The sequence below is a fragment of the Capsicum annuum genome, chromosome 6 (assembly GCF_002878395.1).
Source record: "Capsicum annuum cultivar UCD-10X-F1 chromosome 6, UCD10Xv1.1, whole genome shotgun sequence".
Lineage (NCBI taxonomy): Eukaryota > Viridiplantae > Streptophyta > Magnoliopsida > Solanales > Solanaceae > Capsicum > Capsicum annuum.
The window spans coordinates 182035179-182059265 of NC_061116.1; the positions used below are offsets into that span (position 1 = coordinate 182035179).

Genomic DNA, 24087 nt, shown 5'->3' on the forward strand with positions numbered 1-24087 from the left:
TTTCATCTATTATAAATTCTTCTTTGTTCATTTTATTGTGAATAGGTCATGTCGATATACATATTCTAAACTATCTATTTGTGATTCTAATTTTGATATTTCATCTTTCTGTGTATCTATTGAATTTTTACTTACTCCGGCAAATATATTATAATGTAGTCTTTTTATTTTTAATTCTTTACGCTTTTCAGAAATAATTTGTTTTAATTCTTTGTATTGTTGTACTTTATTCATTTTAATTATATTTATAATATCTTGGTGGATATCTAAATCTAATTTTATCATAATTAGGTGGTATGTGTTTCATTCTTCTGGACTTTAAATGTGTTATTAATTTTGATTCAATACTAGATATTAATGTAATTAAGTAGGCTAGTTTTTGTGGATTTTCTTTTATTTTATTTAGACTTATATATTCTGAATAATTACTTATTAAAGATTCTTTAATGTTTCTAAAAGCTTTTCTATTTTTAAATGGTCTTCGCATAATTAATAATTTATAGGTAAATTCGAATAACTCTTAACTTTTACTCTCTTAACTTTAACTCTAATAATAACTTTAACTTTTACTCTCTTAACTTTAACTCTAATAATAACTCTAATTAAAAAGGATGGTAAAAAGACCCTTTTTCCCTTAATGAAGGGGTGGCGGGTGTGGAGTGTTTGGGGAAGCCTTGGGGTGTTTTTGGGCCCCTAAGGTCAGCCCCCACATGTCAAGACGTACACCCCCTTGGGCGAGTTCGCAACAAGCTCAACTGCGTCCATTTTCATAAACGTGCCTTGAAGCCTTTGTAGTTCCCGAGTTTGACTTCTAGTAAATGGTCTCAAGCCCGTGACACCCGTATCAGCTTTTGTATAATATAGTTAAAGGGCCTATTTGTGCACCGATAAAGTTAAAGGTCATACTTATAATGTGTTTTTTTTATTAGGTAGCACCATATGAGTGGATTAGTAATCCACGTCAGAGCAAGTGAGGTACACATGTGTAGTTGCAAAATTGGAGTGTCTTTTTGTTCAAGTTTTGTATAGTTAAAGGGCCTACTCATGCACTATCAAAGTTTAAGGTCAATGTTATAATTTGGTGTCAAGTTTAGGGTCATATTTATGTATTATGACTAAGGAAAAAGAACTATATCAATAAATGCATGATATGTGTATGTTAATAGGTCATTCTCACTTTAGTCATAGTTAATTAATATATATTCACGATCTATTAACTTAATTAATCGTGATAAGTTATTATGATTTGATGTAAACACAATATAAGAGTAAATATTTCCAATAAAAAAACTCACTAGAAATATCATATTATTGGTATTAGATAAAAAAGATAATACACCATAGGGCTTTGGAGTGTAAATTATTAAAGGAAGAAGTTCAAGATTTTGTCTTCACCATAAAAGATAAAGAGGCAGAAGGTCATGGTAATATGACTTCGTACCTAACAAAACAAAGGGGAAAAATGAATGATTGAAACCAAACATGGGAAGCAGAAGAGTATGTGTAGACTTGCAGAAATAAAGCGTAACCATCGTTACGATGTGTTGTAGGGGATGGACATACATGTTTTTTTCTTAACTTAATTAGAAATCTTGATTTTTGCATATGGAAAAAAAATGTGGTAAAAAGCATTTCTTTCAAATGGACTAGTTGAACTCTAATCTGATATGTACTATACACCGGATTAGAAAAAGAAAGCGTCAATATTATGTCTAAGAATTTAAGCTAGCGTCAATATTATGTTTAAGAATTTAAGCTACACTATCAAGTAAATTTAACTTGCTATTGTCGGTTATCCAATATTTTTCTAAATTTTTATATAAAAATTTGAGAAACCTGCAATAGCAAATCAATTTTATCTAGTACTAATAAAATACTATTTTGTAGAGTGTACATCTATGTTTAAAACATTTGGCACTTCCCACGGCTTTTTGTTTATGTCAAGCATTACTGCACTTCATATTGGGGGCCCATACCCGGCCCACATAATTTTTCATTACTACTGGTTTCATGTGTCTTATTTTTGCAACTTGGCACACAACAATATAACGGGCTGTAGTATGTATTATTGTATGTATGTATTTTTGAGCAAACCATGATGGCAGAAGAAAATGGTCTTTAAGTTTGTTAAAGGTCATCAGTATTTTTCTTCTATCTTTTGAAGTGGGGTGAAAATCTAACTACAATTGAAAATTCATATATTTTAAGAGAGCTCAAGCTAATTTAATGAGATTTAAATTCATTGCAGCAAAATTTTTAGTTTCCAATGGTAATTTTCTAAATTTGTCTCCTTTAAAATATGTATAACCATCCAACAACATCATAGAACTCGAACAAATTCTAGCTAGACAAGTTGTTAAGTTCAAAGATTCGTCAAAAGAACACCTTATATCAACAAATAGTATTTTTTTTTTCCTTTCACAATTCCGACCTCAGTTTTTCATGCATTTTACAATATTTTTATATTTCTATGCAAACATTACTTTCCAGAATAAATCAAAACATTAATTGCTACGGTTGCCCGTTTATGAACAAAAAGATCACGAGTACACAATACATTTGTTGACAATTTTTTTGTTTACATTTACATCATAATTTAAGTGCAAGACTAGTCTTTGGTAGAATTTGAAATTTGAAAATTTTATGATTTGAAGTCAGCTCTCAGACAAAAAAATATTGAATCGACATTTCTGTTCTTTTGTGCATATGTCCTCATAAATTTTATGGGCATTTAATAGCTAGCAGATATGGATGCAGCTTCTACCATGATAATATTGACCGGGTAAACTATATACTTCCTTCGATTCGTTTAGGTATCATGTTTATTAAAAATAAAATATTCAAAATAGTTAATAGTACTTTAAAAACTTAAGATACAATTAATTACATTAGTTTTCACTTTATCCTTAATAAATAGTATATAAAGATATTAATATGATAAAAATATGTTATATTGAAATTAAAATAAATAAAGATAATATAATTAAATTATAAGTCTTTTATATTTATATTTTTATTAAGAGGCGTATAAAAAGAAAAAAACATGAATAGGAGGGAGTGTTGATTATAGGAACGTGTTCTTTACATCTTAAACTCGTCCGTTTACGATTCATTTAATTTAAGCTCTTAATAATAAATAGTGATTCAGACATCATGTGTGGACTAATAAGCGATTCAACAAATTTTTATGACTAATTAAATTTGATGGGATGTTTATTTGTGCTACTGGTCAAATTTGGAGCTTTTATAAAACATTATCATAGTTTCGAATTTTGATCTTTATTTTACTTTGTAAAAGCGAGGTTTTAGAGGACCAGTATTGTAAAGATGAACTAACGAGCATTAACATAATTAAACTTACAAAAAATATATCTTAATATTCAAGTTTGCATTTTTACAGCTTATGGAAAGAGAATTAAAAAAAAAAAAAAAAAACACTTTAAGAACTTTCTCATGTTTAATTTTATTAAATGAAATTTGTTATTTCTCAATTTCAAAGTTGTTAACATGCGTGCATCAAAGAAATTAGATACTGCAGCTATTCAAGATTTAATTTCTAAATATGAGTTCCATTAGACCTTGTGTGACGCTAACCATGTTAGCATAATTATAATGAAGATTCCTAGTTATCCTATAAATTTTAACCAAAGTATGCCGGCCGTATATTTACATTGTTATAATCTTTATTTGGTCCATATTATTATTCAAGCTAATCTTGCTTTCTAAAATGCGTTCACAAGTCACCAACAATCAAAGAAAGTAAAATTCCAGAGATCTTGTGCTGTAACACTTGATATTATTCAAAATTTTATTCATTTATAAAAGAGGGGCAAGAGTTGGCAAAAAAAATTTCCTTCCGTCTCAATTTATATGCCATATTTTGGATCGTAAGAGTCAAATGAATTCTTGCTTGACTGCAACTTTTTTCGTACATCTTTAAGTTATTAATTAATTATTGTGATTTAGAATATTTTTTACATACATAATTTTTTGTAAAATTTATTTCAAAAAATTACATATTTAAATTTACAGTTAAATTTAAATGTTTTAACTCTTGAACTTCAAACTGTGCTGCCTAAAACTTTTCCATTGATATACTACATCTAAACCGAATTCTCCAGAAATATCTATCACATGAAAACGCATAAAAGTTATTTAGCTAGCTTCATTTTTTTTTTCCTTTTTTAATTAAACACGGGAGACATACAATATATTAGTGGATTAGAGACTTTGAGATTTGCATGATTCTGATTTTTAGGTCAGCTACTTAATTGCTGACAAAACTATATTGAATAGTAAATATCTTTTTTGTTTGCTTTGCTTTGGTGCCAATCTCTTGTATTATAAAATTACAAGAAAATGGTGGTGGCTGCTATAATTAACAATATTGACTGGGAAACAATTATAGGAACTTGTTATTTTCAACTAAGGTCCCGTTTTTATCTTCCTTAATTTAAGCTCTTAGCAATAATGATTCAGCCATCATGTGAACTAATCAAATTAATTGGTTGTATTTGAAATACTTGTACTCGTGGTTTGTTTATTCTTCTTTTACTCAACCTATGTGTAAAACTGGTTCTTCTTTTACTCAGCCTGACTACGTGTAAAACTGGTCAAACTTATAATAAAGTAATTTTGTCATGGTCCTAATGTCTCGTTTCAGTTGTACAAAGCATGTGGCTTCAAGAATAGAGGTTTTAGTTTTACCAAGCATGACTATGAAATTGATCAGATTAATATTGTTTGAACGTATACGAATTCAAAACTTGAATATTTATGCTACTTCCAATTCAGAATGTACTTTATACATGCGATGCGAGTACAATGTCAAAATATTCTACACTAGCAGGTAAACTTGATCTGTTGGTTTGTTATAAACCAAACGGAGAGCCCGCCCAACCCAAAAGATTAGCCTGATAGGTGGGAGAACCCATTTGGCATATAAACCCAGCATTTCTCTATTTTTCCAATGTGGGACAATTGGTTCATAACATGGTTATCTAATTTTTTTTTTTTCCAATTTTTACGTAAAAAATTGAATACCTGCAATGACAGATCAAATTTACCTGATAGTGTACAAAATTTGAACTCTTCAATCTAACCCGCCTAATATAGGTTGTGGAGCTACATGTGCTCGAATTGACGCCCCTTTGAAAAATTACACTATGTAGCTATAGCTAAGAAATTCTTTTTATCTATTTAAACTATATATTGAACTCTTTGGCTTCTTAATTCCTTTATATTTTGACATTTTTTAGTGAAAATTATGAGTTCGCCACTTAATTATAAGGCGTCTCTTTCCTCAACTTAAGTGAGCTATTTCACAAGAATAAGATAACTAGCTACTTACGCATTAACGCATGGATGCAGAAATATAAAAGTTAATTTTTCATTTTGTTAATGTAATTTTGATGAGCCTATCTTCGCTTCTTCGTCCATTTAATTATTTCCACAATGTAAATGAATCAACGGTGGAAAACAATATATATATAGGTTAAGTAGTGCAGTTTAAACTTTTATTTAGTTGATATTGAACGTAAAAACTAGCGGAAATTAAAATATTAATTGAGGTAAGTGACTTGACTTTAGTTAATAACTGAATATAACCTATATTTGTCATTTGTGTTTAGGCATCCAATAGACAAGTGTTGCATATGTTAGTCATCATGTGATCACACTAGGATTCCTTCTTATCTTACAAAATTAAGATAAAAAGCAAGGTGCATGTATATTGTTATAGTAAGCTTCCGGCAGTATATTCAGTCCATGAAAAAGTATACATGCTAATAATGCCTTCTACTTAATTTTTTTCACTATCAAATTTAGAAATTCACATGCGAGAGATCTGATCCTGCTGCATTATTGTTATTTTATTTGCAAAAGGACAGAATAGGGAATTTGGATAATTCATACTTATGTTATGTAGACTTATTCCACCAGGAGAATCATATGATAGATGAACATGCATCATGATACATAATTATAATAGGATGAAAGAAATTAACGTAGGAGGTTATGGTACTACCATGCGATCATTAAGTACCATCTATCAGCAGTGGCGGAGCCACAGTCGACGAAGTGTGGTCAGATGAACACCCTTCATCGGAATTTTTTTCGAGTATATAGGTTAAATATAGATATTTATGATTATATACATGTTGTTGCATACCTTTGACAAGCTAGAGAAGCATAGTCTAGTGGTCAAGAGAGTGCATTTCTGCATCAACAACCTAAGTTCAAACCTTGGCAGGTGCAATAATGTGAATAAGGAAAAATATGAATACTCTTAACCAAAATTCTGGCTCCGCCACTGTCTATCAGTGCCTCAGGAAAAAAAATTAATTTGTGCCTCATATAACTGACACTAATAGTGTGAGGTTTTTTCTTAGTATCTCATAAAAAATGGAACGAGAATTTGTGAACTCAAAAGTATAAGATATGAAACTACTCTCTGGGGAGAGAGAAAAATGTCTCACATAATAGTGTGATACACAATAAAGTTTTCGTGCTTGAGGCAAGTTTAATATAGTGGTACGTGGTGAAAGTGAAACCATTCAATATGAAGGAGCGTTTGTCTCTAAACTTTAGGTTGAACAAGTCTAGAGGATGAATATCGTAAAAATACAAATATCAAAGATGAACGCTTGATCAAACAAGGTTGAAATATTAAAAGGATAACAAGATTCTAACTACAAGCATCTTCAAATATTCTCATAAAAATTCATTGAATTAGGATAAATCGAAATTCTCGATCGCTATGTTAATCTTTATACTCTCGAATATATTATGATATTTAAATACTAAGTAAGAAACGTAATTTGTCATGGCAAATAGTTTGGAGATATGTGACAAGGACAAACGAATGGCACATGGTTAAAATAAATCTTCACTCATCTACATTTGTCCATAATTAGTTACTGCCTTGGTCCATCTTCACTCATTTATTACAAATTAACAGATAATTTATTTATTTTATTCTTAATATTAAAATATCATTTATTATTCAATGAATTTTTTAAAGCATTAAATTATTATATTTAAAAAGTAATATAATAAAATTATCTCTATTATTTCTTAAACCTATGTATCAACTCAATAGTAAACAACTATTAATAGACGGAAGGAGTATTTTGTCACTTTCATTTCGAACACACCCTCAATTTAGTCGAAGCAAGTGGATTAATTTCCCCTTCTTGTGCTCCGACTGACAAATGACACTGCGTTGCGTCTACTCAAACACACACGTACTCCGTGTTTAGTAATTTTTCATAACACCATTACATATGGAAAAAAAATAATAATAATAGGGAAAACTGATTTTTTTAGTCTTAGATAAATTATTTTAAATTTTATGTGTTTTTAATAAAATATACATACAAGATATGAAAAACTGATTTTCTTCTATTCAAATCATAAAAATGGATGAGATTTAATTTTTTCTTTCGTAATCCTATCTGCAACATAAACGAATTTATAAAGGAATTGAAACTATATAAGAGAAAGACAGAAAAGACAGTGTCTCTCCATTTCACAATGTACATCAAGGTTTTTCACCTCTGCCCAAAAAGAAAAAGGAAGAAGAAAGAATAAAGAACAAAGATTTAATTTGTGTCTTTGACTAATGATCCAAAAAGAGAAAAATAACCTTTGATACAGGCCTTTTTCATAAATTTGAAAAATATAATTGATTATTATCTTTGCATTTTCTTTTAATTTTTTTTCTTTTTTACTTCAAATACCATTGCATACATACATTAGTTAGAAACTCTGTTCTCAGTTCATAATATTTGGGCCTGGGCTTCAAAGAAAATGGGCCTAGAATTGGGCTTCTAACAAAAGAAAACCTCAACACTTGATGTTGTAACAGAGAGACAAAGTGGACAAGCTTGCACCACACCATCACAATCTGTACACACACACAAATGCCTACACGGCAACAGCACCACCGATGCAACTCGCTTCCGGCACGCCTTACAACTCGGCCCGGTTGACTCAACAACTCTGTCCGGGTCAATGTAAGCCGACTCAGCATCCTCCGCTTCACCGGAGCCACCACCGCCGCCGCTGCCGGCGACATCTCCGTCGCAACCTCCGCCATTTACGATCGCCTGCTGCAGCTGTGCCTGCAGCGTTGCGGCGGTGAATTCCTCCGCTCTTGCCCTTGCCTGCCACGCTTGCGCCTCCGCACTCAGCTGCGCTGCACGGGCTTCTAATTCGGCGTTGCGCCGAGCCGCTTTTGTCACCTCGGCTTCCTTTTCCTTCAACTGCCTCGCCATTGATTCTTCAGCGGTTCCGAGCAGTGCACGATAGTGTGTCCGCCTTTGTTCCTCTAATGTACGCCTCAATTGTTCTCTCTATTGATACAAGCAAAATGAATAACGATTATTCATTGCAATTTCAGCGTACAGAAAGGAAAAAAAAAACACTAAAATCTGTGGTGACATTTGTACCTGAACATGGAGGAATTGTTCAATTTCATCGCGATGTTGTTTGATAATTGTGGACATATCTTCTGATAATATGGAATAGAAGGCCGATGATTGGGAAGACTGAGGAGAAAGAGAATGTTGTTGATGGTGATACTGTTGTTGTAATTGGTGCTGTTGGTATTGTTGTAGCTGTTCTCCGGAAGCTAAACGGAGGCCGGTGGAGACGACATTTGGTTGATGCTGGGGATGCGTCTGGAGTTGAGTAAGGTCAATGACCTGCGGCTGAGATTGAAATGAGACTAATGCATTCATCGCTGTTGTTGTACCAGTATGGGCGCTAATTTCTCTTCGTCTCTTGCACGAACGATTAGAGCCAGCTGCCATAGCAAGAAAAAAAAAAACATACAGTAACAAGGTTACTTCTTGAAATTGTCGTATTAAGAAATGATTTGACAAAGCCATTCCATCAATCAATGGATCAAACTTAATAAAACTGCCCCTGTTTATGTTACCTCCTGGATTGAATAGCATTTGTGTGTGATCAAGAATTGATCCTCCACCAGGTTGAGGTTGCAACGAATAATCATCTTTGCCAAGTGGACTCTTTCGTTCTTGTACACTTCTGCAACCAAGAATCAATCAAAAACCCGTTAACGTACTAGTATTGAGAAAAAAATAGAGGATATATTTCAGAGGGAGTTAAGGGAGATGTGTAGAATGCAAACCTGTTGAAAAGGTGAACATTTGATGGGTATTGAGCTTGAACGGCCATTGAAGAATGAAGTATATGATCAAAAACAGAAAGGTTAATATATGGAGAAATTAAGGGTATATGATGGCAATGAAGAGAGATTTTGATTGATAAAGAGTGGTGAGAAAGGAAAGGCCAAATTAAGGCAAACACATAAACAACATGAAGGGGAGAAGAAGATGCCACAAACTATGGAAGCCTTTTTCCAATGACCAACCAAAGGAAATATCAAGAAGTGAAAAAAGAATACAAGTATTCAAGGACAAGAAAGAAACTTTTTTTTCTTTTTTGATTCTTGAGAGAAAGAAAGAAAGAGAGGTGTTTAAAGAGGAAATTTGGGAGTTGAATGAATTATCTTTTTTTTTTTTTGTGCTGGAGAAGAAGAAGCCAAACTCAACCCAATTTTCAAGAATACCAACACATGACCATGATGCACCACACTTTGTTTCCACCTAAGAAACTTTTGCTTTTATTTATTATCTTTTTACTTGATTGCTTCGCCTTGATTTGCTATGCTAAAATGCTTTATTGAAGCATATGGGAGAGAGAGAGTGAAGGAGATGCGATCAAAGCGAATGAGTCCAAAGAGAGAGCCCCTCTAATTGTGGTTCCTTGTTTCCTTGCTCTTCCTTCTCTTGTTCTTTCGCGTGGGCTTTGTTTTTTGGCTTTTCTTTCAACACACCGAGGGACTCGTGTTTCTCATTAATCTCTTCCTTTTCTAATCCATTACTTCAATACTTGTTGGTATTATCCTTTTTAACTTTCACTTGTTTTAAGGTAAAACGCTTTTCACCTTTTCCTCCCCAAGATTTATGGTATTTTTGCACCATCCATACACTACCGTAGTTGACCCCAAGAAAAGTAGTATTACTCCCCCGGGTGCTTGTCATGCTTTATTTAGAGAACTTAATGTAACAAATAATTCTATCTTAATCTTTTGATATGACAATTATTTTGGTTCATCTATTTTAAATAAGTACGACAAATGAAATGAAAAAAAAAAAAAGATTTTAAGTTGGTAGATATGCAGTGCCAAAATTTTGATGGTAGATGAAAACTTGCTAGTTAGTAGAGTATATATTTCTGAAAAATAATATTACATCATTACATAATTTAAGTGAATTGTAGAAGGTGCAATCACAAACAGTCTAAATAACGCGTATCTCCCAGTTTGTATGTACGTATATAATTTGGACGGAAGGAGATGGAGTCAATAAGTTGATGTGAGGTGCATTGTTGGGCGTGGAGAAGGTTAGGCACTGCCGCTGGGATTGTTGTTTATGGAGCATGGCCCATTCATGCTCGCCACCTCCTCCTCAAGAAAGTTTTTTATTTGACTCATTGTCGTGTGATCGAGAGGTTATAAATTCAAGTTGTGGAAAAAGTATTCAGTAGAAATGTAGGGTAAAATTGTGTACAATAATCTTTTGTGGTTCGATGTTTTTTCGAACTCTATGCATGACGAGAACTTTAATATACCGAACTGTTCTTTTTATTTGAGTTCAACACTTACATTAGAATTTCAATTAATTTAAATTTATATCATTATAAGACATATTTAAGAATAAAGCACTTTTTATTAAATAAATTTCATGTCTAAATTTGAACTCGAGATTTCTGATGTAAACGCAAAAAAAATGTTATGCATTCGCCTCTTTTGACCCTTTACTAACACCCCTCTCCTCTACTCAAAAAATTATAAAAGGAAATCAAATCTTTGATCTTAGGTAATAAAAAAGAGTCAACCACAAGGTTGGTGTGGTGGTTCAGCATCTCACTTTTTAAGCAAGAGGTTGGGGGGCTTAATCCTCACCTCTGATGAATGAAAAAAGAACTTTGTAGTTAGTTTCTATCGCTTAGTGTGCTATGAAATATCTTGAGAAACAAAAAAAAAAAAAAAAAAAAAATCTTGATATATGGACCATTATTTAAACCAAAAGACGACTTGTCCCTTTACATAGAAAAAGGGGATTGGTTTCACTTCCATTAGTAATTAAATTTCGATGTGTGTGACGGAGGATTCATAGCTTAAAGCAAGATGCCTCCCTCCTATCTAGTTGTGAAGCCTATGTCACCCTCAACATCATATACAAAGTTTTGTTCCATTTTCTCTTTCGTCTATAGTCGTTATTTGCCATGTGGGGTCCTTGAAATATTATGATTCTTATATTTGGATTTTGCTATTTGAACTAATGAGCTCCATTACCAATTTTAGATTTCGTTTGGCTATTTCTTACAATTGAGATTTGAGATTGGATGGATGAGATTTATACATATCATAAAACATTTCTTCTTCTTTTTTTTTTTTTTTAGAAAAGAGATACACAAGCTTAATTTTTCAAATTCAAAGATTAAAAATATATTCCTATAAAATAAAATAAATAAAAAGTCAAGATTATTTTGTCTACTTTATTCTTGGATAGTTGGTTTACACCTCCTTATTCTCTTTTTCTATCCGTGATTGAATTGTCCAAAATTTTCGAATTTATTTAATCAATAAGGTTTTATTGAAGCAATTAGTACCTATTTTCAAGTCCTTTAAAATGGAAGAAATTTTATTTGAAGCACCACCCTAAAATAATGGATATTGCAATGTGTGAATTCAGATTTAATCAGTTTCTTAATATGATATCGGATGTATAAAAAGCATTAAAAAAAAAATTATTTAATTCCTCATCTAAATTTTTCTTTTTCCTTCTTGAAAGAAAAGAAAAATTCAAAATTTGCTCTAGCGGAAACTAATTAATGTGATTTACTTGGTTTTCAAGATCATATTTTTTGGGTCTTCAAGATTCAAATACTAGTAGTGTTCAAGTATTCATAATGACAAGATGAGAAGGGCATTACTTTCTACTTCCGACACAATAGCGTGGTTGTTGGTTGAATTGGCTTCATCTTCTCTCGATCTCAGTGTTGGGTCAAACCTCTCTTCCCATGTGTCTATCAAATGACTCATCTTTGCCCTCGTCAACTTCACTTTTTCTTAGTGAGGCTTCTCTTCCTCAAATTAAATAGAAATATATATATACATCAACAAATAGTCCCTTTTTTTTTTTAACATCCTACGTATTTGTTATATTAAATCATAATGTCTCAAAGAGTTAAAGAATGCAATAACATCATTTACAATCCATCTAGGAAAATTAGTAAGTTAAGTAGTGTTTTGTAGTAACAAAGTAAAAAACTTAGCTAAACTATGTGTTATTATATTTCAAGATCTAGGAATATACACAATATCTACATCTTCAAAAAAATTCATCACCTTTCAAATATCCTCACAAGTAGTTATTATCTCCCATGATACGACACTTCTTTTCAATTCATATCCATCACGTTCTTTGTATCCGACAAGATTTGCACTCTCTTTCATCCATTTTTCATTGCATTTTTTAATGATTTATGAATTGCTAGTGCTTTAACAGTGATGACATTCCCAGCAAATTAAATTGGGACGCTTAAGGCTTGAAGCAATTTATCACAGTTTCATAGCTATCACTGTATTATTTGTCATCTTTCTCTACTTCTGTAAGCTAGCATCTGTGGAAAAAATAATATCATTTTGTACAAGAACAATATTCTTATTATTAGGACAATTGATATACACAAAGTAGAATGATTAGTAAGCAAATTATCTTCATATTCATGAAAGTCAAAGAGTGCTTTATTTACTATTTAACTAGGTTCATAAATTTTTTTTATTAAACTTTAGAGCATTTCTAGCTTTACAAATTTGTCACATAATAAAAACATTTAACTTAGCTAGTTCAATAGAATCTGGATATCGATTAGCATTACAAAAACGAAACGAATATACCCCTGAACTTTGATAAATGATATAGATATACTCTCCATCATACTTTAGATACAAATATACCTTTGTTATTAATGAAAAAATACATATATATCCCTGAATTTTAATAAATGGTACAGATATACCCTCCGACATACTTTAGGTACAAATATACCCTTTCATTAATGAAAAGGTACATATATACCCATCTAACTAACGGTGTGACACATGTCACAATCTTGTTCATTTGACCTTTTTTAATTTAATTTATTCAGCCCCACCCCAAAACAATTCTAATTTAACCCATCACCCGATTCAAATAACCCGACCCGGTCTAATAGAAAGAGAAAATGAATATGCGTGAATAGAGATGCGTCTTGAAGGTTCTATTAGACCGGGTTGGATTAGGATTATTATTTAAATCGATTTGTGGGTTAAATTAAAATTATTTTCGAATAGGGTGAGAATAAATTAAATTAAAAAGGGAAAATGAAAAAGATTGTGACACGTGTCCAGTTGTTAGTGAGAAGAGTATATATGTACCTTTTCATTAACGACAAAAGTATATTTGTCCCTAAAGTATGACAGAAGATATATTTGCACCATTTATCAAAGTTCAGGGGTATATATGTATCTTTTCATTTATGGGAAGGATATATTTGTACCTAAAGTATGACAGAGGGTAAATCTGTACCATTTATCAAAGTTCAAGGGTATATATGTACTTTTTCATTAACGGCAAGGGTATATTTGTACCCAAAATACGATGGAGGACATATCTGTACCATTTATCAAAGTTCAGGGGTATATTCATACTTTTTCCCTTACAAAAATTATCATTTCATCAGATTGCAAAATCTATACTGTTTTCTACGTCAGGCCAATTTATTGGATATATTTTTCAAACTAATTGAGCTTTAGGACATCTAAACAACATATGCTTTCACTTTTCAGACCACATCCTTTACAACCGTTACAATTATGTTTTAATCTTTTTGATACAGTATTGTTAACTAGAAGCACATTTATAATACATTTTCGAATAAAATGTTTATATTTATTTTTAATATTCATAGACCATAGAAAATTTCAGAACTTTTTAAAATAGGACTGATAATTAGAGTGGGTCTTTTCGAACTAGCTTGTTGACATCTAACATTTTTTTTATTTAAATGATAGCCTAATTTAACATCATAATTTTTTGATTTAGTATGATGCCGCATGATATTATCCGATAGTCCAGTAATGGAGATTGGAATAGAGACTATTACTTGTATATCAGCTGGACAAGACAAAAGTTAGAGCTTTTGCATTTTTCAAGTATGAGTATTTTTATCTGTAAGATCCTTCATTTTTAGATTCACATTCAACTGATCGAATAAAGACTAGGTTTAAAACTATTAGAGTTGATATCCATGGATCCGTCCAAACGTTGATATGTTTTCCCGATTCTATTATCCATCTAATTTCTTTTGTAAAAAGTCCCTTCTCATATAATACTTTTTCATATTCAAGAACTAGCAGACGAGCAAATGACCTTGAGGAAAGAAAAATGTTGAAAATATTTACTTTTGAGAATTCTAACTGGAAGAGAATTTTCTTCGGTCAAAAAGCCGCCAAGTTAAGTTAGCTAACAACAGTAGATCATTAAAAGAAATTAATTCTTCTAAATTCAATGCCCCTTTGAATTTCGCTAAACAAAGATTATTTCATTTCTCAAAGTGCTGAAATATTGAATTTATTGAATTCAATATATAAATTTATTATATTGAATTAATATATAAATTTATTATATTGATATAAATATTGCGTGTACGATTTTATCCCAGATCAATTCATGTACCATTATTTGAATTTTGACATTTTGTTCATTAAATTATTTCATTTAGAATATTTTATTAGATGTTCACAAATCATAAGAGTTTTGTGAGAAACGTAATGCTTGTTTAATTTGAACACCTTTTGTATTTTGTCATTTGGAGTGTTGATTAGGAGGCACTTCCCTATTTCACAAAGACGTGTGGCAAAGGATATAAATAAAATAGTTGAACACCCCCATAATTACGTCCCAATCAGGCCGCATCTTTACGTTGTTATTGAAGCAAGCTGTTTGTTAACAATTGGAATATATTGTTTTGTTTATAAATTATAGGGTTGATGAGAGGAAAGTAAAGAACATACAACATCATTAACCCCAATATTGATTCCGGAATAACTAATAATTAGTCATATCTGCTGTGCGCACAAATCATAAATTTATCCATTTCAGAACAATTTCAAATATGAGATGCTTGAAGTTCGATGTGGCTGAATTATAGGTACATATCATCGAAGTTCAATAAGTTTTATATGGATTTCTGACACATATGGCCGAAGTTCAAAATTTTTTCCTGAATTTTGGTCTAAATTCAATTATTTTTGCCTGAATTTTATTCATTTTTACTTGAACTTCATATATTTTTTCTTTAATTTCATGCACATATAACTGAATTTCAACCGCTTTAATTACGCGAATTTCATATAAATATGACTGAACTTCAATCACATATAACTTTAATCATTTTTGTCTAAACTCCAGTCACATGTACCTTAAATTGTTTTGAAATGATATATGTGCCAAAAGAAAATAATCAGGTACATATTAAGGTAAGGCTGGAAACAACCTCTAGCAAAAATGCGAAGTAAAAAAGCGTATAATAGATCTTTGGTGGGACTTTTCTTCGAATTCTGTGCATAGCAAAAATTTTAATATAGCGAACCGTAGTTTTTTTTTTTTTTTTTAGGTACATATTAAATGAAAGTATCCAAATAAGATATCCATAAATTTTTTTACTATAAATCCTAATAAAGCTCTACAATATCTTGACAAATAAGTTTCTATTTTTCTACTCAAATAATAATGAAAAAGAAAAAAAGCACACACCAAACCATGCTGTACGTGTATGATTTCATTCATGAATCATTTGCCAACCCCAACCCCCAACCCCTCTTTGAATTGTCTTTACCATAAATTAAGCCAAAAACCGTTGAAGATAACAACTATTTAATAGTAGTAATTAAATGAAACATGGGGTTGGAAGAAAGAGTGGACCTTATTTCTGTTTGACAAGAAAAAAGCAATGGGGAGAGAGTTGAGTTTGTGTTGCTAATCTAATCTTCCAAATCAAGAACGATATTTAACTTTAATTATTGGAAATAGAGGTGACAAAAAGAAAGAAATTAAAGAATCCACCAAAAACAAGTAGCTAGGAAATGTGAAAGAGAGTTCTCGAATTGGCATATCATGAAATAATTTGTCATTGTTTTGGTCCCACGATGATAAAGAGTCGGCTTTATATTTCTTCCCCCCCAATTAATTAGTAATCTTAATTAGTCCACCACAAAATTTGTCTTTAAGCACTTCTTCCTCCGGTCATTTTTATTTATTCATTATATTAAAAATAAATATTTAATCATACATGTCCAGTTTGAAAAATTAATGAACAATTTATTCATTTTATTCTTAATTATTAATTACAATTATTACTTAATACATTCTCAGAGCATTGAATTAATTATATTCAAAGAGTGATATGATAAAAATTACCTCTATCATTTAATATTTGTTAATATGTTTGTCAAGTCAATTATGGACAATTATTGAAGGACGGAAGGAATAATTTATAATCTCTCCATTTTTCTCGATGTTATTCATTACTCTTCGTTTCAATTTGTTTGTTTGATTTTGACTTAATACAAACTTTAAAAAAATAAAGAATTTTTCTTTTTGAATTCTATGAACATGGTCTTAAAAATATGTAGGATGTTCCAAAATATATTTTAATCTTATGATATTAAACATATCATGCTGAGAGTTAGAATTAAAAAGTTTCCAAAAAAATAAAGAGATATTCTCTTTGAAACGATTTTCTTTTTAAATAAGATAAGATGAACAAATTGAAATGGAGGGAATGGTTTATTTTTTCTATTTTTTAAAAATATTTTTTAAAATTTAAAATTGAATTTTTCATTACATTTAGTGACAAACTTTTATCGTCATAGAAATATCATAACACATTTAAAATCACAAATTTCAAAGTACTCTCATCCTTATAAAAACAAATGTTATAGCCTAAGATCCCAAACGTAAAAAAATATTAATTTTTTTTGGATTAAATTTCATGCGCTCAAATATTAAACTACTTCATATAAGTTGAAACTAAGTAAATGCCAATTCATACATCACACACGTATAATTCTCTTCTCCCGTTATTCATGCACGCATATACTATTCAACTATATACTTTCTCCCACCCTAACCTTTCAAAATCTTGTTTTTTTTCAGTCCTCCATCCTTTTCTCCTACTTTACTCTTGTTTTCCCCTTTTCAAATTTAATTTTCGTTTCAATAATACGAACTTTTCCATAAATGCTGGCAAATATAATTTAATTTGCCTCGTAACGTTAAGAGTGTTGGAGAATGATGACAAACATATATATGTCTGCAGCATGTCATGTAAATCTCGTTTACATAGCAGTTTTGTGGGTGAAAACAAGCAAGTCATCAGTGTAAAAACTCAAGTGGTCAAAAGAACAGAAATTGAATCTGCAATGCACATGCCGGTATCCCTTTCAATTATGTCCTTTATGCACCCTGTTAACCATGAATATATTGATTGGGTGGAATAGAAGATAGTTTTTTGAAAATGAGTGATTTTTTCTCCATTTTTGAAAAGTTTTTATTAACATTATGAGCGGATTTTCCGTTGATTATTTTAAAAGTATCCTCGGACACCGTTTGGACGAGTAGTAAAGTTTGGTTGAATAGGCTTTGAAATTTGACTGAATACGTACACCCTTGAAAGGGTCAGAAAAATGCATGCAAACATTTATTATTAACTGAAATATACAAGTATTCAAATACGTAGTTAAATTTCTCTTCTTTTTTTTTTTATAAATAATTTCGTAAATGATACTCACTTCGTTTACTTTTACGTGTTACATTTGACTGATTTGACACATATATTATGAAAATAACTATTGACATGCGTATTTTATTATACTATCTCTATTAATTGATGTTTAAAAAATAATCAATTAATGTTAAGGATATAACAGAAAATTCTCTTGCGTGTTTTTTTATATGTCAAAATCTGTAAGTAAAAGTAGAAATTTATTTTAAAAATAAATAAAAATTAAAAATAAACGGAAGAAATGAGTATTTAAAAACCTTGATAAAATACATCTTTTCTTTCTCCGAGGGAGACTCATAGATGAAATTTTAAGGAAATCATTATTTCCAACAAGCTATCGTGTAGAAACCACTAACTTTCAATTTTGGTTGAGATACTTTATTTATTGTGTTATTTTTACACATCATTATAAGAAAACATTAATTAAGAAGAAACTAATGTATACTTAGGCGCGATTGCTATATAACATCTACTCCCTCGATCTCCTTATTTATGTCTTGCAATAAATAATCTATTTTCAGTGAATATATATTTACTTTATTATCTTATAATTGAAATGCTTGTAGTCTTCAAGAACAAGAAGAATGACTATCAAGAAAAAATAATAAAATAATAATTATATATTTTAAAAATTACAATAAGTATCTATTTAAGATGGAAAGAGTAATATTTCTTTAATCTTAATCTAGCCATTCCCACTCCGTTTTCCTTACCTAAATACACACTTCTAAACTCTTTTTCATATTTTCTAGATCCTTTCTTTCTCTCTCTTATGGCATTTAATCCCTTTTGGACTTCATTTGAACAACAATTTGGTCTAACTTGTTGAAATAGCTCCATCCCCATTCCTACGGCCTCCACAACATAATATATCTACCCACTATCTATGCCTTTCCCTCAAACCAAAAGCTGCAATTTTCAAACCAATCTTTGCTTGCAAATTGGAAAAACTTATTAATCTTTCCACTTAATTACTCACCTATTCATTATTTTCAATCCTTTTCACCAAAATTAAGGAAATTGCTTCAAGGAAAACCCCACCAATCATACAAGCCACTATTAAATTAAAAAGAAATGACTTTAATTTTGGCGCCTTAACTTCAAAACATTTGACATAGATGAGAGGCCTACTAACGAATCTTTAATTTGGTACAAATTAAATCCATCAATTTAAGGTAAATCAATCAAATGAAAATATGAATATTATATATCGAAGTGGAACAAGTACCTTTTTAACTTATCTTTAATCGACAGATCACATTGTAATTACCTATAAAAGATAATACTGGCGTACTAATCAATAATCTTATCCAATCTCTGAAGGATTAATCAGTAAATGGAGGTGCTTAATTAATTAACAAGTTACATAATGGAGTATTAGTATTGATAAGCACCATCTATTGGACAGCTCAAATGAATTATTACCTAAAAACAACACTAACCCTTGCTTTATAGGTGTGCTAAGTGTTGTAGCAGGTGGATTATCACATCTTAATTTCAATATCTTAATTTTCTTTTCCTCCCCTTACTTTTTCTTTTATTTTGACTAACAGGATAAAGCAATGTTTCGTCATGACAACAAATGAGAGGTATGATTATGCTCACATTAAACTTTTTAATTTTGATTTATTTTTATAATATTTTCAGGTTTTCTTTTAGCAAACAAATAAAGTTAGATTTGATTTCTTCTCGAGGAGAAGATGAGAAAAATGATTAATCAGAACCATGTAGAAATAATTGGGGTTCGAGACAAAGCGTATGACCATAATCACACGTCGTGTTAATAAAAGAAGTTGTCAGATCCAATATATAGGACGAATTAGAGGGACAATTATATTTTATATATATGAAGGATAAAAGAGAAAAAGGGTGGTGGAAATTAATTATTCCCTTCGTCCCATTTTATGTGTTATTATTTTTTTTTGATCTGTTCTAAGAAGAATGTCATATTTCCTTATTTGGTAACTATTTAAAGACACAATTTCACTTTTATCCTTATTGGTCTCACTTAATTAAAAAAAAAAGAGTAGCAAATTTTTTTGATAAAGGACAATTTAGTAAATATTACCAAGTCTTTACTTATTTCTTAAACTCCATATCCGGTCAAATGACGACACATAAAATGGGATGGAGGGAGTACATCATTTGTTTGAATTTGTTTAGCTTACTTATTTTTTTTAATCTGTTTCAAAAAAAAAAATTCTTAGCCGCTTCTTAATTCTGACCTTTCACTTAATATATTCAAGAGCATGAAATTAAAGAATATTTAGGTACATTTTACGTATCTTTAATATAAGAGTACAAAATTTAAAAGTCTTAGTTTCTTGAATCTTATGTTAAATCAAATCAAACCAACGAATTGTATGGTTAATAATGAAAATGTGACGAGAAGAAAGTAGGTGTTGCTACCTCTAGTCCAATATAAGTAAATATAAGTGAATTATTAGGGTGTGACACCCTTGTTAAATCTCAAAGATCCAATCCAATCAAAGGTTAAAAATATCTCCGAACAATTGGGATTCAAACCAATTCAAAAATCATCATCTTCTGAACCTAATGGAATTATTAGAATATCATTCCAAGCTTAGCTTGTTAATTCACTTCAAAACTGAAAATATCACTCAATCCTCATCTAATCACCCCATGAATCGCCTCACTCATTCTCGCAAAGTCATAAACAATACAATGAAACTACCGGAAGGTTCAAACTAAAGAAATAGAGGTCCAAAAGAACAAAAAGATCATATACCGGTCATTACAATTCCTTCTTGTCTGCTAATGTTAATAGTGATATAACAATAAAAAAGAGGTACTTCCTTTAATTTCTTTAAAAAATAACCTACCTTGTTTTTTAATTCGTTTTAAAAAGATTGATCTTTTTTTTTTTTTTTTGTTTTTGCAATACTTCATTTTAATTTTTCACGTGACATGTTTAATTAGGAACATTTTGATACATTTGACATAACTTAAATCTGGGAACACAAGATACAAAATCTTCTTTATTTTCTTAAACTTTGTGTCAAATCAAAATAAATAATTCTTTTTGAAACGAAGAAAATATTTAACAAGCGCTCACATCCATCACTCAAATGAACTGTAGAATTTAATCATACTGACCATATCTCCATCACATTCACTTGGGAACCACATGGATATCGAAGGGCCATGATTCTTGACTTCATCTTAATAATGGTGCACATGAAGAAGCAGGTAAGGCTACTTCGATTACAAAAAATAAACAATAAAAAGAGAAGAAAACAAAAAAGAAACAAATTTGGAAACGAAATAATCAGTGGGCCCTTAAAATTGGAAATTATCGTAATAAATTTTGGGATATCGTACACATCACATCAGCATAACCATGTTGTAACCATTAAACCAAGTGTAATGCTTTTGTAGTGCAGTTGATATTGGAAGCTTATTAGAAAGTCCAGAAAACATAATGATAAATAAGGTACATTATTCTGGGACCAACATTAGAAAATGAGAAATATCTCAACCAAACCAGGAGGATGGAGTCTGGAATCAAGTAACCTTTGATTCATTTTGATCTTAATATGCACATGGCCAGACTCATTCATCCTTTTACTATTGGTTTATACAATGTTAGTAGACTCTCATATTAATTATTTTGTTCACGTTTCAGATATTGAGAGACTTGATGGTATGACGGAATTATTAGAGTCTCATAATAGTTCCAAGTTCCAACTGCTCTACCACTCATGAGCTAGCTACTGATGAGGAACAACAAGAGATTTGATTTTATAGAATTGAATTTCCGTCCTAATCTATGATCGATAAATGAGCTTGAAGCTTCCTTCATAACTCTCGAAACTTTCTTCATAGTGGTCGAATTCCTTACGTGCCTAGTTCATCTCTGAGTGAACCTCGAACTGGTTCTATTTCATCATTAAGAGCATAATATGTTGTCTCTTTTTACTTCTTGAGTTAAACACAATAGCAATATATATTCTTAAATTGAAACACAAAATCAAATGAGTAAAAAGGAAAGGAAAAATATTAGTCTTGCACGATGATTAGCATCATTAGATCAACTAATTAAGACGTCGATCTCTTTATAATAATGTGTAAGGACCAAATATACAAACTGTACTTATAAATGCTTTTTGACTCACACAGTTTGTGTTAATAATTTGATATATATGATCATTATTGCTTGCTGCATCAAACAAAAACCTATAAATTCAAAGAAAGGTGGAAGAAAAAAAGATCTACTTATCTTATACAATTCAATTTTTTACACATGTGTTCAGATGATGGAGCTGCAGCCTGCAAGCAAAGTCAGTTCTGTCCCACTGGTATAATCATAATGAGAAAAAATGTAGTTCCCTCCGTTCCTCAATACCGTTTGATTTGACAATAAAGAAATCTAAAAAAACTTTTAAAATTTGTAATTTAAACTAATTTTTGAAAATTTACTTGGTGATAAGTTACGTATTTCAGTAATAATAAAAGAAATATAAATTTGAGTTATCTCTCTAATTATAATATAAAATAACATTGTTCAATAGACTAAAAAATTAATGTCACATGAATTAAAACGACGCGAATAATTAAAGTTGTTTCTCCGATAACTTTGATGAGAATGCCCATTTTTTTACCTCTTCTCCGAGCTTCACCTCTTTTGCTTTCTTAGTGATTCGAACTCACGATTTTGAAGTTGGAGGATGCTTATCATCCTAGCAACTACCTCTTCTCGTTGAGGGTGCTAATAAATTTCTCTATTAAATGAGTATTTTATTTTTATAACCAATCCACTCTCATCTTGTGACCCCCCCAAAAAAAATATTAAAGCATTAAAGAATCAGAATTGCCACAAATCTAGGCATTTGCTGGCCTATTCTTACATAATGTCCTTCTCCCTTAGCCTTTTTTGGCCAGCAAAAGATTGTGCAATCAACTCTTGTAATACTAATCAAAGTATATGTTAACTAATTTAATAAACAAATTGATGGGATTAATAATGTCATCTAGTGGAATGAGTTCATCTAAGCAATTAATTCTATTGGATCGTCGGTGTTGCTGATTAACATTTAGCTATCAATATTACGTGTACTAAATATTTTTCTTTTCTGTCGAGCAATTTATGGCATTATTAGAGATGAAAAAAATTATTTGAATTATTTGGAGAATATGCTCCTTGAGAGGCACGAGGAATATAAAGCAAAAGTCATGGGGGATGAGCTGCAATGACTATGATGCTGAACCAACCATGAGCTCATGTTTGTAACCACCCTTTCTATGTTCAAATTTCAAACAATTTGATAAGTTCACAAGGCACGTATACTAAGGAATGTCAGCAATATAAAAAGTATACAGACGTAGAAACAATTAGGAGAGTCAACATATAGTATGTGTACATACAAATAAAATTTGAATCTAGCTAAATAATATTTTCCGATGAAGGAGTGTCATTTGACACCCCTTAGCCTAAGCTAGCTTCCCCCACTGCACACAGTTAGAAACATAGATTTAAAATTTACATTTTATGGATTTGAATCCGGAATGCATTTATTTAATGACTTTTTTAAACACAATCAAAATCCGAGTTAAAATTATTGAATTTGAACGAATCCATAATTAGTTTGAACTTTACCTTCGCGCCTACAAATGACTCGTTACTCTTTCAAGAACCTCCCATTATCCCTATACAACTTCCCAATTTCTATCATATAAACATGCATTTATATTTTATATGTATTCGGATATAAGATTTTAAATAATTGGGTGCAAATGCAATGTATACTAGCATATGCACTACTATTCTTTTGTGGAAATGAGTGCAAACTTAACAGATATAAATTAAATTGTCCAACTAACAAATGTAGATCAAACGGAAGGCCAGCAATGAATTTGCAGCTGAATTATGTGTGTTACGCATGCAAGTTTTTTCTTTAATCCCATAAATTTTAACCACATGCAATGTATTATAGTAAAATATTTAGTTAAAATTGGAAACTTTCTAATGAAATGATTGATTTTAGATCACAAATTTATAAATCTTTTCTTTTATAAAAGACTTTGTATCCTATGATCAATATATCACATATTGACAGGGGCGGAGCCAACCTTTTGAATGGGGTTCACTTAACCCCTTTCGACGAAAAACTATACTATTTATGGATTGCTAAAATTATATTTTAT

General features: G+C 30.7%; 1 protein-coding gene and 1 long non-coding RNA gene across 2 annotated transcripts; one reads left to right on the forward strand and one right to left on the reverse strand.

Moving 5' to 3' along the window:
* Positions 1 to 7629: 7629 nt before the first annotated feature.
* On the reverse strand, positions 7630 to 10259 carry LOC107872907 (BOI-related E3 ubiquitin-protein ligase 1). Its single transcript, XM_016719563.2, has 4 exons — positions 9155 to 10259; positions 8942 to 9051; positions 8451 to 8806; positions 7630 to 8354 (listed from the first exon to the last, which is right to left on the reverse strand). The coding sequence occupies exons 1-4, from the start codon at positions 9199 to 9201 to the stop codon at positions 7830 to 7832; spliced, it is 1038 nt and encodes a 345-aa protein (XP_016575049.1). The 5' UTR covers positions 9202 to 10259; the 3' UTR covers positions 7630 to 7829.
* A 6832-nt stretch (positions 10260 to 17091) lies between these two features.
* Positions 17092 to 23389, forward strand: LOC107872906. The gene is made up of 3 exons (XR_001675020.2): positions 17092 to 17572; positions 19476 to 19511; positions 21569 to 23389. It is a non-coding gene; the product is annotated as an uncharacterized LOC107872906 (long non-coding RNA).
* Positions 23390 to 24087: the final 698 nt, after the last annotated feature.